The 12,895-nt window shown below is 48.0% G+C and overlaps 1 protein-coding gene across 4 annotated transcripts in view; it reads right to left on the bottom strand.

The window, feature by feature from the left end:
• The window catches only part of LOC120398544 (ATP-dependent translocase ABCB1-like), a 65,854-nt gene that overhangs the window by 36,659 nt on the left and 16,300 nt on the right, over positions 1-12,895 (bottom strand). For 3 of the 4 annotated variants that reach the window (XR_005594519.1, XM_039526053.1, XM_039526054.1), the window contains exons 5-10: positions 11,196-11,349; positions 9,348-9,426; positions 8,954-9,145; positions 6,081-6,252; positions 5,035-5,159; positions 1,441-1,618 (exon numbers count right to left, since the gene is read on the bottom strand). Coding sequence is in view for 3 of the 4 variants with exons in the window: in XM_039526053.1 (XP_039381987.1) it covers positions 1,441-1,618; positions 5,035-5,159; positions 6,081-6,252; positions 8,954-9,145; positions 9,348-9,426; positions 11,196-11,349 (900 nt within the window). In the remaining variant the exon portion in view is untranslated. Of the gene's footprint in view, positions 1-1,440; positions 1,619-5,034; positions 5,160-6,080; positions 6,253-8,953; positions 9,146-9,347; positions 9,427-9,741; positions 9,839-11,195; positions 11,350-12,895 lie in introns of those variants that run through there. The other variant, XM_039526055.1, reaches the window with a different exon arrangement.

Below are 12,895 nucleotides of genomic sequence, written 5' to 3'. Positions count from 1 at the left end.
GGCCCGGCGGGCACCGGAGGGAGGGAAGGAGGGTTCTGCAGCGGCCCAGTGGGCAGCAGAGGGGCGAGCCCCACTGATCCCAGTGCCGTTTGCACTGTGCCGAGCCCCGCTGCATTGCCGGCCCCGCGTGGAGGTCGCAGACCCCAGCCAGCGCTGCCTGTGTCGGTCCCCTCGGAGCCTGCCCAGCCGGGAGAGGCACCCCAAGGCTGGAGGGGGCTGCAGCACCTGCCTGCCCACGGGCAGAGGGAGCGGGCGGGTGCTGCCTTTCACCCCCCTGCATGCCGCCTTCACCGCCCTCCACGAGCTCCCTGCGGCTGCCGGGTTTTGGGGTTTTTTTTGCTTCAGCAGTCCGGTCGCCTTTTTTTTTTTTGCCTGGGACGGCAAAAAAGCTAGAGCTAGCCCTGCAAATGAGAAAGAAGCCTTGTGGAATGCAAATGAAGAACTTTAACAGAAAACTGTTAATTTCAAAGCAAGTGGTCATTGTGTGTGATGATCGAGGGTCGAAGACTCCAAATGTATTCCTCACTCTCTGCCATCAAAGGAAAAGCCCACAGGGGTACTGACCCGGTCAGCTTGTTTTCTGTGGGAAGAAAACTATGAGTATGGATTCAAGGAAAAATCCTTCATCTCTGCACTGTTTGGATTCTTACAGGGCAGAATGGATGAACATGGAGATGGAGATTCCCTGAATTATTCTGGGTAGCCCCGAGAGACTTTTGGGAAACTGGCAGAACACTACATCTCTGCTACCATTTGGAATTATAGTCTGACTCATCTGCACATATACTTTATCTTCTTTAATCTCTCAATAACTCTTATTACTTTTTCTTAGTTAATAAACCTTCAGTTAGTTTACTACAGAATTGTCTACCAGCGTTGTCTTTGGTATAAAATCTAGGATACCAATTGTTCTGGGGTAAGTGATTAGTCTCTGGGACTGGAAGCAACCTGAATGTGGTGTGATTTTTGGTGTAAATGACCTTTTATCATGAAGTCAGGTTTGTCTGTGTGGCAAGATAGACTGGAGAGTCTGTCCGTGACTCCACGGTAAGCCTGGTATAGTGATCGAGGAATTCACATTTGTTACTGGGTTGGTGAAATCTAATTATAGAACACACCCTCAGTTTGGGGTGTCGGCCCTGTTTTCTGGCAGCCTGCCCTGAGGTAGGCACTCATGGTCGTGAACCACTCCAGACAGCATGACAGTGACCAAATGAGATATTTGTTTTGGAACTTTGAGGTCTTAAATATGTAGATTCAACATCTCTTTTGATTTATATTAAACATATTTTAACATTTAGTCTGATGGGTACTTTGTGCCCGAGTAGAAATTACAGATCTTTTGATGCAGTACTTAAACAACAAAGCATTTTCTTTAATTTATAGACCATTTTAAAAAAGTTTGCCTCAGCTAATCGGACTATATTGTGCTGTACTTACAATTAGCACACGTCCAATGTCATAATTCTCTTTCTCCTCCACTGTGAGTTTGGTTCCATACCAAAATGCAAGAGCAAAGGCTCCAAAGAAAATAAACTCTGTGAAACCAAAAGATGTGTAGGTGGTAATGGATTTTTTGACCCCAGCTTTCCTAGCATTCTCCAGGTTAACATCATATCTGAAAACAGATGATAAATGTTAAATTTACCCAGATGACATTTGGTTCCCAAGCTTCCTTTCATGCTTCCAGGGTTTTCTGCCATAAAAATCAATTATCTAGATTCTTAGATGGTGTGAATCAACACAGCTTCATTGATTTTACATCAAAAGAGGATCTGGCCCAATAACTGTCAACAGTAGATCTGCCTTCTGGTGTTACTTCACTGAATGTGGCGGCTCTGAGTGAATTATCAGGCACACAGATAAACATGATATGTTGGGGAACAGTCAACACAGCTTTTGTAAATGGAAATTGTGCCTCAGCAATCTATTAAAATTCTTTGAGAGTTTCAGCAAGCGTGTGGACAAGGGTGAGCCAGTTGATATAGTGTACTTGGACTTTCAGAAAGCCTTTGATAAGGTCCCCACCAAAGGCTCTTAAGCAACGACATGGGCAGGGCCACCCAGAGGATTCAGGGGGCTGGGGTCTTCGGCGATGAGGGGTCCCGGGGCGAAGGACCCCCCACCGCCGAATTGCAGCCAAAGACCCGGAGCGGAAGAAGCCCCAGGGGCTCGGGCCCTGTGAGTGTTTTCCGGGGCCCCCGGAGCAAGTGAAGGACCCCGCTCCAGGGGCCCCGAAAAACTCTCATGTGGGCCTGGGGCAAATTGCCCCACTTGCCCCCCTGGGCGGCCCTGGACATGGGCTAAGAGTAATAGGAAACAAAGGATAGGAATAAATGGTTAGTTTTCACAGCAGGGAGAGATAAATAGCAGGGTCCCCCCAGGATCTGTACAGAGACTTGTGCTGTTCACATTTTCATAAATTATATGAAAAAGAGGGTGAACAATGAGGTAGCAAAAATTGCAGATGACACAATTTATTCAACATAGTTAAGTCCAGAGCTGACTGCAAAGAGTTACAAAGACATCTTACAAAACTGGGTGACTGGGAAACAAAATGGCAGATGAAATTTAATGTTGAAAAATGCAAAGTAATGCACATTGGAAAACAATCCCAACTATACATAAAAATGATGAGGTCTAATTTAACTGCTACCACTTAAGAAAGATCTTGTAAACATCATGGACAATTCTCCGAAAACATTTCCTCAATGTGCAGCAGCTGTCAAAAAAGCTAACAGGATGTTAGGAACCATTAGGAAAGGGATAGCTAATAAGACAGAAAATATCATAATGCCACTGTGTAAATGCCCACACCTCAGATAATGTGTGCAGTTCTGGTTGCTCCATCTCAAATAAGATATATTAGAATTAGAAAAGGTACAGAGAAGGGCAACAAAATTATTAGTGGTTTGGAACAACTTCCACCTGAGGAGAGATTAAAAAGACTGGACTGTTCATCTTAGAAAAGAGACGACTAAGAGACGATATGATAGAGATCTAGAAAATGAATGAAGAGAAAGTGAATAGGAAACTCTTATTTACCCCTTCATGTAACATAAGAACCAGGGGTCACCCAATGAAATTAATAGGTAGTAGGTTTAAAACTTACAAAATGAAGTACTTCTTCACATAATGTAGTCAACAACTCATTGCCAGGCCAAAAGTATAACTGGGTCAAAAAAGAATTAAATGAGCTCATGGAGGCTAGGTCCATCAATGGCTATTTGCCAAGATGGTCGGGGTGGAACCCTATGGTGTGGATGCCCCTAAACATCTGAGTGCCAGAATCTGGGACTGGATGACGGGATGGATCACTCAAAAATTGCCCTGTTCTGTTGATTTAATCTGAAATATCTGGCACTGGACACTGTCAGAAGACAGGATTCTGGACTAGATGGACCATTGGTCTGACCCAATACGGCCATTCTTATGTAATATTGAAAAAATTGGCCTGAAATCAACAACATGAATGTCAATAAAGACAACTGCAAAGTACTACACTTGGGAAGGAAAAATCAAATACACAAATACAAAATGGGGAATAACTGGCTAGGCAGCAATACTGCAGAAAAGGATCTGGAAATTCAAGTACTTCACAAATTGAATATGAACCAACAACGTGATGTAGTTGTGAAAAAAAGATAATATTCTGGGGTGAACTCTGGAGTATCATATTTAAGACATGGGAGGCAATTGTTCCACTCTACTTGTCTCTGGTGAGGCGTCTGCCAGAGTAGTGTATCGGTTTAGGAAAGGTGTGGACAAACTAGAGAAAGTCTAGAAGAGAGCAACAAAAATGATAAAAGGTTTAGAAAACCTGAAGAAAGGTTAAAAGGACTGGGCATGTTGATCTTGGAAATTGAAGACTAAGCAGGGACCTGGCTAACAGTCTTCAAATATGCTAAGGAGCGTTACAGAGAGGATGGTGATCGGTTGTTCTCAATATCCACAGATGACAGGACAAGAAATAATCAAGGTAATCTGCAGCAAGGGAGGTTTAGGTTAGATATTAGGAAAATCTGTCTAACTATTAGGATAGTTAAGTACTGGAATGTGTTACCGAGGAAGGTTGTGGAATCCCCATGATTGGAGGGTTTTCAGAACTGGTTAGACAAACACCTATCAGAGATGGCCTAGCTATACTTGACCCTGCCTCAGTGCAGGGGGCTGGAATCGATGAATTATGGTTTTCCATCAATCAATAACAACTTCTGTTCACTCATTAGCTATCTAATCCCCTTTAGCTTCTGAAGAGCATTACAGAAAGCACCGTTCAGCCCAGCAATGTTCTCACAACGTTTCAGGAGGACATGCATATCATTTTATTGTTCAATAACAGGCTGAGCAGGTTTGTAGGAACCTCTCGACACATACATTATGTACAAAAATGACCTGACCAAAAGTGGGAAGGCCCAAAATGAATGGCACAGTTTACGCAGTAGTGAAGGGATCCTAAAATGATGTGCAATTAATTTTTTCCACATAAACTGCTCAGATATCATTGGTGCTGTTCAGATTAGAGCAAGAGGAGGATTATTTGCAAAGCACTAAGCACGTACTTAACTTTAATCGTGTGGGTAGCCCCCTTGAAGTCGATGACATAGGAAAGTGATAGGGAATCTTACCTAAGCTCATGATCCAGTAAAGCATGAACTTAACTGTAAACACTTTAATCAATGATTTCAGTAGGAGTGTGCATGTGCTCAAAGTATTTGCAGAAATGCTTTGTTGGACTGGAGCCTTAGAGAAGATTGCATTTTCTGTAGCTTCAGCTTCCAAATTCAACTTCAGGTTAGTGTCAGAGGGAAACTGGGCCTTACAATGCCCCTCCATCATGTAGGTCAATTGAGTGATTGCAAATATTCATGAGTGACAGAAAACATCTCCTTCCATATGCTCATATTTATCTTCAACTGAACTTCTCAGCTGTCTGGGGGATAAACTGACTGATCATCTTCGATTTTTTTTTTAAATAAGCACATCACTTTCCCAAATATTATGTACAATCAATTATTAGTTAAAAAAACTCACTTTGCTGATGCCTTCATCTGTCCATTGAAAGCAATGACTGTTCTGATAGAAGTCAAAATTTCTTCCGCCACAGCTCCTGCTCTAGCATAAGCAGTCAGCTCTTTTGTAGTGAATGATGACAGGAACTGGAAAATTGGGAGGGTGGGGGAAGGGGAAAGTATTTTATGGAAATCTATTTAAGTGGTGTAAATTATGTACTGATACAAAGGGTGATCAAGCACTTAGCGAAAGAGCCTAGAATTAAGGAGACCTGGGTTCAAGTCCCCACTCCAACACAGTTTTCCTGGGCAACTTTGGGTAAGTAACTTTTCTCCGTTTTTCACTTCTCCATGTGTAACATGAGAATCCCCTCTCTTGCATGGTGTTGTGAGGCTAAACACAATGAAGCTTGTGTGGCACTCAGAAACTAAGCAATATCTACTAATGTGGTCACAATTGATAGATGCAGATCATCCTCTTCCCATGTGGTGAGTGGTGGTGACTGGATGCAGTCCAAGCCTCCATGGCATGCTAATAATGCCTGCCCGCTGATGCTCAGTGTAGACAGAGCTCTGCAAATTTTGAGGCAGGAGCCAGTGGAGCAGAAGAAGGGCTGCTCTCATAGAATCATAGAATCTCAGGGTTGGAAGGGACCTCAGGAGGTCATCTAGTCCAACCCCCTGCTCAAAGCAGGACCAAACCCATCTAAATCATCCCAGCCAGGGCTTTGTCAAGCCTGACCTTAAAAACCTCTAAGGAAGGAGATTCCACCACCTCCCTAGGTAACCCATTCCAGTGCTTCACCACCCTACTAGTGAAAAAGTTTTTCCTAATGTCCAACCTAAACCTCCCCCTCTGCAACTTGAGACCATTACTCCTTGTTCTGTCATCTTCTACCACTGAGAACAGTCTAGATTCATCCTCTTTGGAACCCCCTTTCAGGTAGTTGAAAGCAGCTATCAAATCTCCATGCTCTCCAAACTTTGAGGTCATGTTGCTTTGGGGTTCACACCCTCTCAATGTGTTTTTAGAGATAGAATTCTTATTTGCTTTTCCCCAGCACTTACGATTGATCCAATTGCTGCTGTTGCAGTAAGGAGAGGGCTAACTGACAACATCACCAAAGTCATTTTCCACCCGTAGATGAATCCTATAACAATCCCTGTGAGAAACGTGGCAAAGAATTGTACAGATATACAGAACTTGTCTCCGATGCCTTCGTGGATGGTGTTAATGTCACTGTTAATTAAAAAAGAGATTTGTTAACTTCGATGAATGCCTCCTCCTCACACATTTTTCTGTTTTGCTGGAGAGAAGCTTGTCAGAAGTTTAAGGCCTGGTCTACACTACGCGTTTAAACCGAATTTAGCAGCGTTATACGGATTTAACCATGCACCCATCCACACAATGAGGCCCTTTATATCGATATAAAGGGCTCTTTAAACCGGTTTCTGTACTCCTCCCCGACGAGAGGAGTAGCGCTGAAATCGGTATTGCCATGTCGGATTAGGGTTAGTGTGGCCGCAAATCGACGGTATTGGCCTCCGGGAGCTATCCCACAGTACACCATTGTGACCGCTCTGGAAAGCCATCTGAACTCGGATGCACTGGCCAGGTAGACAGGAAAAGCCCCGCGAACTTTTGAATTTCATTTCCTGTTTGCCCAGCATGGAGCTCTGATTAGCATGGGTGGTGATGCAGTCCCAAATCCAAAAAGAGCTCCAGCATGGACTCTAGGGGAGATACTGGATCTGATCACTGTATGGGGAGACAAATCTGTTCTATCAGAGCTCCGTTCCAGAAGACAAAATGACAAAGCATTTGAAAAAAATCTCCAGGCTATGATAGACAGAGGCCACAGCAGGGACTCAGCACAGTGCTGCGTGAGAAGCGTAACGGAAAGCCAAAGAATCAAATGGACGCTCATGGAGGGAGGGAGGGGGTACTGAGGACTCCAGCTATCCCACAGTCCCCGCAGTCTCCGAAAAGCATTTGCATTCTTGGCTGGGCTCCAAGTGCCTGAAGGGTCAAAAACATTTTCCCGGGTGTTTCAGGGTGTATGTCGTCAATTTACACCCTTCACCCCTCCCCGAAAGAAAAGGGGAAAAAGTTGTTTCTCACCTTTTTTCAATGTCACCCTATGTCTACTGCATTTTTGCCTATGTGCCTCCGGCCGACCTCAGCGAGGCCAGTGAGGAGCACCCATGATAGCAGGAGACGGTACAGAACGACTGATAACCATCATCTCATCGCCAATTTACAATGGCACGGTACACTGTACAATATGACTGGTAACCATCTCTGCTATCTTGCAAAGGCAAATGAATGCTGCTGTGTAGCAGTGCAGTACCGCATCTGTCAGAAGCATCTAGTACACATACAGTGACAGTGACAAAACGGGCTCCATGATTGCCATGCTACGGCGACTGCCAGGGCAATCCAGGGGAAAAGGGCGTGAAATGATTGTCTGCAGTTGCTTTCCCGGAGGAAGGATTGAGTGATGACATTTACCCAGAATCACCCGCAACACTGTTTTTGCATTGGGATCTCAACCCAGAATTCCAATGGGCAGAGGAGACTGCGGGAACTATGGGATAGCTACGGGATAGCTACCCACAGTGCAATGCTCTGGAAATCGACACTAGCCTCGGTACATGGACGCACACCGACGAATTAATGTGCTTAGTGTGGCCGCGTGCACTCGACTTTATACAATCTGTTTTACAAAACCGGTTTATGTAAAATCGGAATAATCCCGTAGTGTAGACGTACCCTAAGAGTTCAAATCATTGGGTAGTAGGAATTCTGGACGTGGATACTGAACAGCAGTAATGGCTCTTTGTGGGGCTAGAAACTAGCAGATCACAACTCATTTTCTGTGATGTAACCTCTAGACAGACTTCTGCCATTGCTACCCCTGCTCATTCACACATGACCCAATTTATTTATGCAATATCTAAAAGGAATAATCCACACAAAAATAAAAAATCACCAGGACCGCCCAAACGATTCAGGAGGCCTGGGGCAAAGCAATTTCAGGGGCCCCTTCCATTAAAAAAAAGTTGCAATACCATAGAATACTATATTCTTGTGAAGGCCCCTCCGAGGCCTGGGGCAAATTGCCCCACTTGCCCTCCCCCCGCCCCCGGGCAGCCCCGAAAATCACCCCCAAAACCTTTACATTACTTTTTCCTCCAAGTTCCCCTATGTATCCTATCTTCCTCAATTTTGTTATTAGATTTTAAGATCTTTGAGGCAAGGAATATCTCCATTTTGCATCCTATACAGTAACAAGCACAGTATTAGTGAATTATGATCTGGAAAACCATTGTGTGTCACACTAATTTTCTCTTGATATTTATATATGTAGGAGCTAGGATTGGTGAAATTCAAACCTCTCTTATTCCCTTCAGGATTCACATCTTACGAAAACTGGGCATATCCCTCCCGCTAATATTAAATCTGGAGAAACTCTGATCATACCTTCCTCTGAAGCCCTGCACAAGGGACCTGATCCAAAGATTCCTAAGGATTTTAATTAGTTTTGGATCAGATTCAAAATGATAACATATTGCCCATAACTATCAGTGCAGTTTCATTTCATACAATGTCAAGGTTTTCAGACTTTGTAAACTAGATGGAGACAGCAGAGCTGCTTATCTACAGTAGTTTGCAAAATAGCTCATAGACACTACCAAGCCAATGTCAGAGGAGTAAGATATTGCATTTCACAGCATACGCTCTCACAATGGAAATGTCACTGAAACCCTGAAAATGAAGTGAAGAATGATAACAAATCTCTCGCTCAGATAGCAGTAATATTTTGGGTCTTAGTTAAAAAGGTTTCCTGGATATTCCCTGTAGCTAATTCCATAAAGGTAAACATCAGACTTCTTTTTGGCTCATGTTTCTGGTGCATAGATAAATAGAGCTGTCTCACTCCGTCAGTCGGGTGTTCAATGTTCCAATCTGGCTGGTATCAAACCAAGCCATCTCCTGGTGAAGTATGGCGAAAAAAAACTTTTGTTGGATTCTTGCTGTCTGTCTTGCAGCTGAGGTCAAAAATGTCCAGACTTGGATGGTGCTCAGTATCACTACAGCAAAGCCAATACCCGCATAGTAGTAGGCAAACCTGTAGTAAAACAGTAAAAGTCCATAATGTCAATTGCATCTTGCAAGATCAGTTAGATGCATCAGGTCACGTTCAACCCTGCTGAAGCCAATGGGATGTAACTGAGAGCCAAATTTGGCTTACAGTCTAATGGACAAAAAAATACAGAAATATAGAAACTACACTGTGCTATTTTTATGAAAATAATTGCAGAGGTTCTTACCTGGTCATTTCAGCTTCTATATCCAAACCTGGCATTGCTGGACAAGTAGAGCTACTATTCATCACAGCTGAAAGATTAACTGTAACAAAGAAAAATATTCAGTTTTATTAGAACAGGTATAAAACAAACCATGGCAGTTTTAGGCCATAATCTTATGGGTGTTTTGTATGACACTACACTCCCTGCAACAGCTCTGTAGATGTATAACTTTCATGGTGGCCATCATCCTTCCAGTGGAGGATAAAACAGGGCAAACTTCTGAGTCAACTCAGAGGGTTACTGTAGAGCAGGGGGTCTCAAACACGCGCCCCACAGGCAGCATGTGGCCCGCAAGGTTATTTTCTACAGCCCGCGAGATCCTCGCCGCCCCCTCCCACCCTTCCCCAGCACTTACCTAGAGTGGCTGTGGCCCGGCGCGCACTGGGGGCAGGGCAGGCTCCCTGCCCTTCCCCTGTACCGTTCCGGGAAGCAGAAAGAACGTGGGGAAGAGAGACACAGGGGTGTGTGTTGCTGTTGCTTCAGGCACTGCCCCCAGCAGCTCCCATTGGCTGCGGTTCCCCATTCCCAGCCAATGGGAGATGCTGGGGGCAGTGCCTGAAGCAACAGCAACACACCCCCCTGTGCCCTTGCTCTCCCATGTTCCGGTCACTTCCCGGAGTGGAGTGGAGTGGAGCGGTGTGGGGCAGGGCAGGGCAGGGCAGGGCAGGGCAGGCAGCCCTCCTGCACTCCGATCCCCTGCCCTGACCCCCACCGCACCCTTCACCCCTCCTGCACCCGACATCCCAACCCACTGCCTTGAGCTCCCTGCCACACTCCGATCCCCTGCCCTGACCCCCTGCCACACCCCTCATCCCTCCTGCACCCCACACCCCAACTCCGTGCCCTGAGCCCCTGTCAAACCCTCCCCTGGGTGGAGTTGGGGTGGGGATTTTGGGGAAGGGGTTGGAGTGTGGGCAGGGAAGGGGTGGGAAGAGCCGGGGCCTCATGGAAGGGGTGGCGTGGGGGCAGGGCCGAGGGCAGCATGGGGGAGGTGTCAGTAATGTGGCCCTCGGGTCAATGTACTAGTCCTCATGTGGCCCTTGTGGTCATTTGAGTTTGAGACCCTTGCTGTAGAGTGATGTCATGGATTTAGCTCACTACGTCAATGGGCATTGGTCAGGTCATACCTTCATCTGGTCTGACCTTCTGATTCCAACAGTGGCCAAAATCTGATTTTTCAGGAGTTGATAACTCTCCCTTCTACCTCGCACAAGGCAAAATTCATCCAAGCAGACACCATAAATCTGACTTTTATGCACCACTTATTTCCACTCAAGCCTCAAAACTGGGCCCAAATGGGTCCAAGTGGTGGCTCAGCCTTTTGCTGGCTTTCTGCAAAAAGGTAAATTTCACTAATAATGCACCTAACCAAATGTGCAAAACTGTTCAGACCTGGACAAATAGGAGATCCCTTCCAGGTGTCAGCACATATATTTTAGGGTAAGTTATGATTGCCCTTCTCATAAGTTTAGATCATATAGAGGCAAATTCGTATTAATGGTCCTATTTTGTTGTTTTAAAAATCCAATCACAGAACTTGATTTGGTGACATCCCGGGACAGTGAATTCCATGCATTAACTATAAGCTATAGAAAGTAGTAAATCGTTTTACAGTTACCGAATGTAATTTATCAAGTGCCTAGTTTGCTACTGTACTATACAGCAGGGTAAAAGGGAAGGACTGCTCAGAATTCACTCTGCTCTTCATGGCTTTTAACACCACAGCAGCACTCCATCCTGAACCTCTGCCAATCCAGTAAATAGGAGACCCTAACAAATATTTTCAGAAGTTGAACAAACTTTATTTACCTGAAGACATATTTCCTGCTTGGCCAATCATCACAAATCTGTTTGTCATCTCTCCAATGACAATGATAGTAAGTGGCAGCCCTGTTCCATTTGCAACAGCTGCAATCAAGCCTATTATCATCAAAATGATATCCAGCCAATCGGCATACACAAACTACATGAATATAAAGAAAAAGGTATTAATTGAAGGTTGCCAAATTCACAATTGGGTATCCCAAAACACTTTATGGAGCAATGAATTAGATACTGTGAAGGCAAACAGAACACTTGGGATGCACTTTGAAAAAAGCTTACACACAGATAAGCCAGTTTTTACTGAGGGACTTAGGACATGTTGGCAGGATGGCAATATGAATCCAGGGGTGAGCTGGAGCCGGTTGTTAAATTTAGATGCGGTTTTAGAATCGCTTGTAAACTGGCTTCCCTGTGAGGGAAGCTTTGATGGGCACTGGCCGGGAAGCCTGTAATTCCTCCTCCCGGCCGTCGGGGGGCGGTGCGCTGCTCTGAGGGAGCCATGTGGGCTACCTCCTGGCCCTGTTGCTGCTGCTCCTTGGACCTCTGGCGCTGGGGCTCCTGCTGCTGCCTGGTGGGTTCCCGGCTGTGTCCTGCTGCTCCCAGCTGCTCCCCCCTCCCCGTGTGAGTACCGGCCCCCGCTGGCCCCTGCGCCAGCCCCTGCCCCCACCCCCCCACAGCCCCTCCCCACAGCCATCCCTCCTGCCCCTGCCCCCGCCACAGCCCCTGCCCCTCCTGCCCCTGCCCCTGCCCCCGCCACAGCCCCTGCCCCTCCTGCCCCTGCCCCTGCCCCCGCCACAGCCCCTGCCCCTCCTGCCCCCTGCCCTGCCCCCGCCACAGCCCCTGCCCCTCCTGCCCCTGCCCCAGCCCCTGCCCCGCCACAGCCATCCCTCCTGCCCCTGCCCCCGCCACAGCCCCTCCCGCCCCAGCCATCCCTCCTGCCCCTGCCCCCTGCCACAGCCCCTGCCCCTCCTGCCCCTGCCCCAGCCCCTGCCGCCCGCCACAGCCATCCCTCCTGCCCCTGCCCCCGCCACAGCCCCTGCCCCTCCTGCCCCTGCCCCCTGCCCCTGCCCCCGCCACAGCCCCTGCCCCCTCCTGCCCCCTGCCCCAGCCCCTGCCCCCGCCACAGCCATCCCTCCTGCCCCTGCCCCTGCCACAGCCCCTCCCCGCCCCAGCCATCCCTCCTGCCCCTGCCCCCGCCACAGCCCCTGCCCCCTCCTGCCCCTGCCCCAGCCCCTGCCGCCCGCGACAGCCATCCCTCCTGCCCCTGCCCCCGCCACAGCCCCTCCCCGCCCCAGCCATCCCTCCTGCCCCTGCCCCGCCACAGCCCCTGCCCCTCCTGCCCCCTGCCCCAGCCCCTGCCCCCGCCCCAGCCATCCCTCCTGCCCCTGCCCCTGCCACAGCCCCTGCCCCTCCTGCCCCTGCCCCAGCCCCTGCCCCGCCACAGCCATCCCCTACCCCAGCCCCTGCCCCGCCACAGCCATGCCTCCTGCCCCAGCCCCTGCCCCTGCCCCGCCACAGCCATCCCTCCTGCCCCAGCCCCTACCCCCGCCACAGCCATCCCTCCTGTCCCCAGCCCCTGCCCCTGCCCCCGCCACAGCCATCCCCTACCCCTGCCCCAGCCCCTGCCCCGCCACAGCCATCCCTCCTGCCCCTGCCCCTGCCCCTGCCACAGCCCCCTCCTGCCC

Source organism: Mauremys reevesii, linkage group 2, assembly GCF_016161935.1.
Source record: "Mauremys reevesii isolate NIE-2019 linkage group 2, ASM1616193v1, whole genome shotgun sequence".
NCBI classification, from domain to species: Eukaryota; Metazoa; Chordata; order Testudines; family Geoemydidae; genus Mauremys; species Mauremys reevesii.
This window is presented reverse-complemented; position numbering and strand designations above follow the sequence as displayed.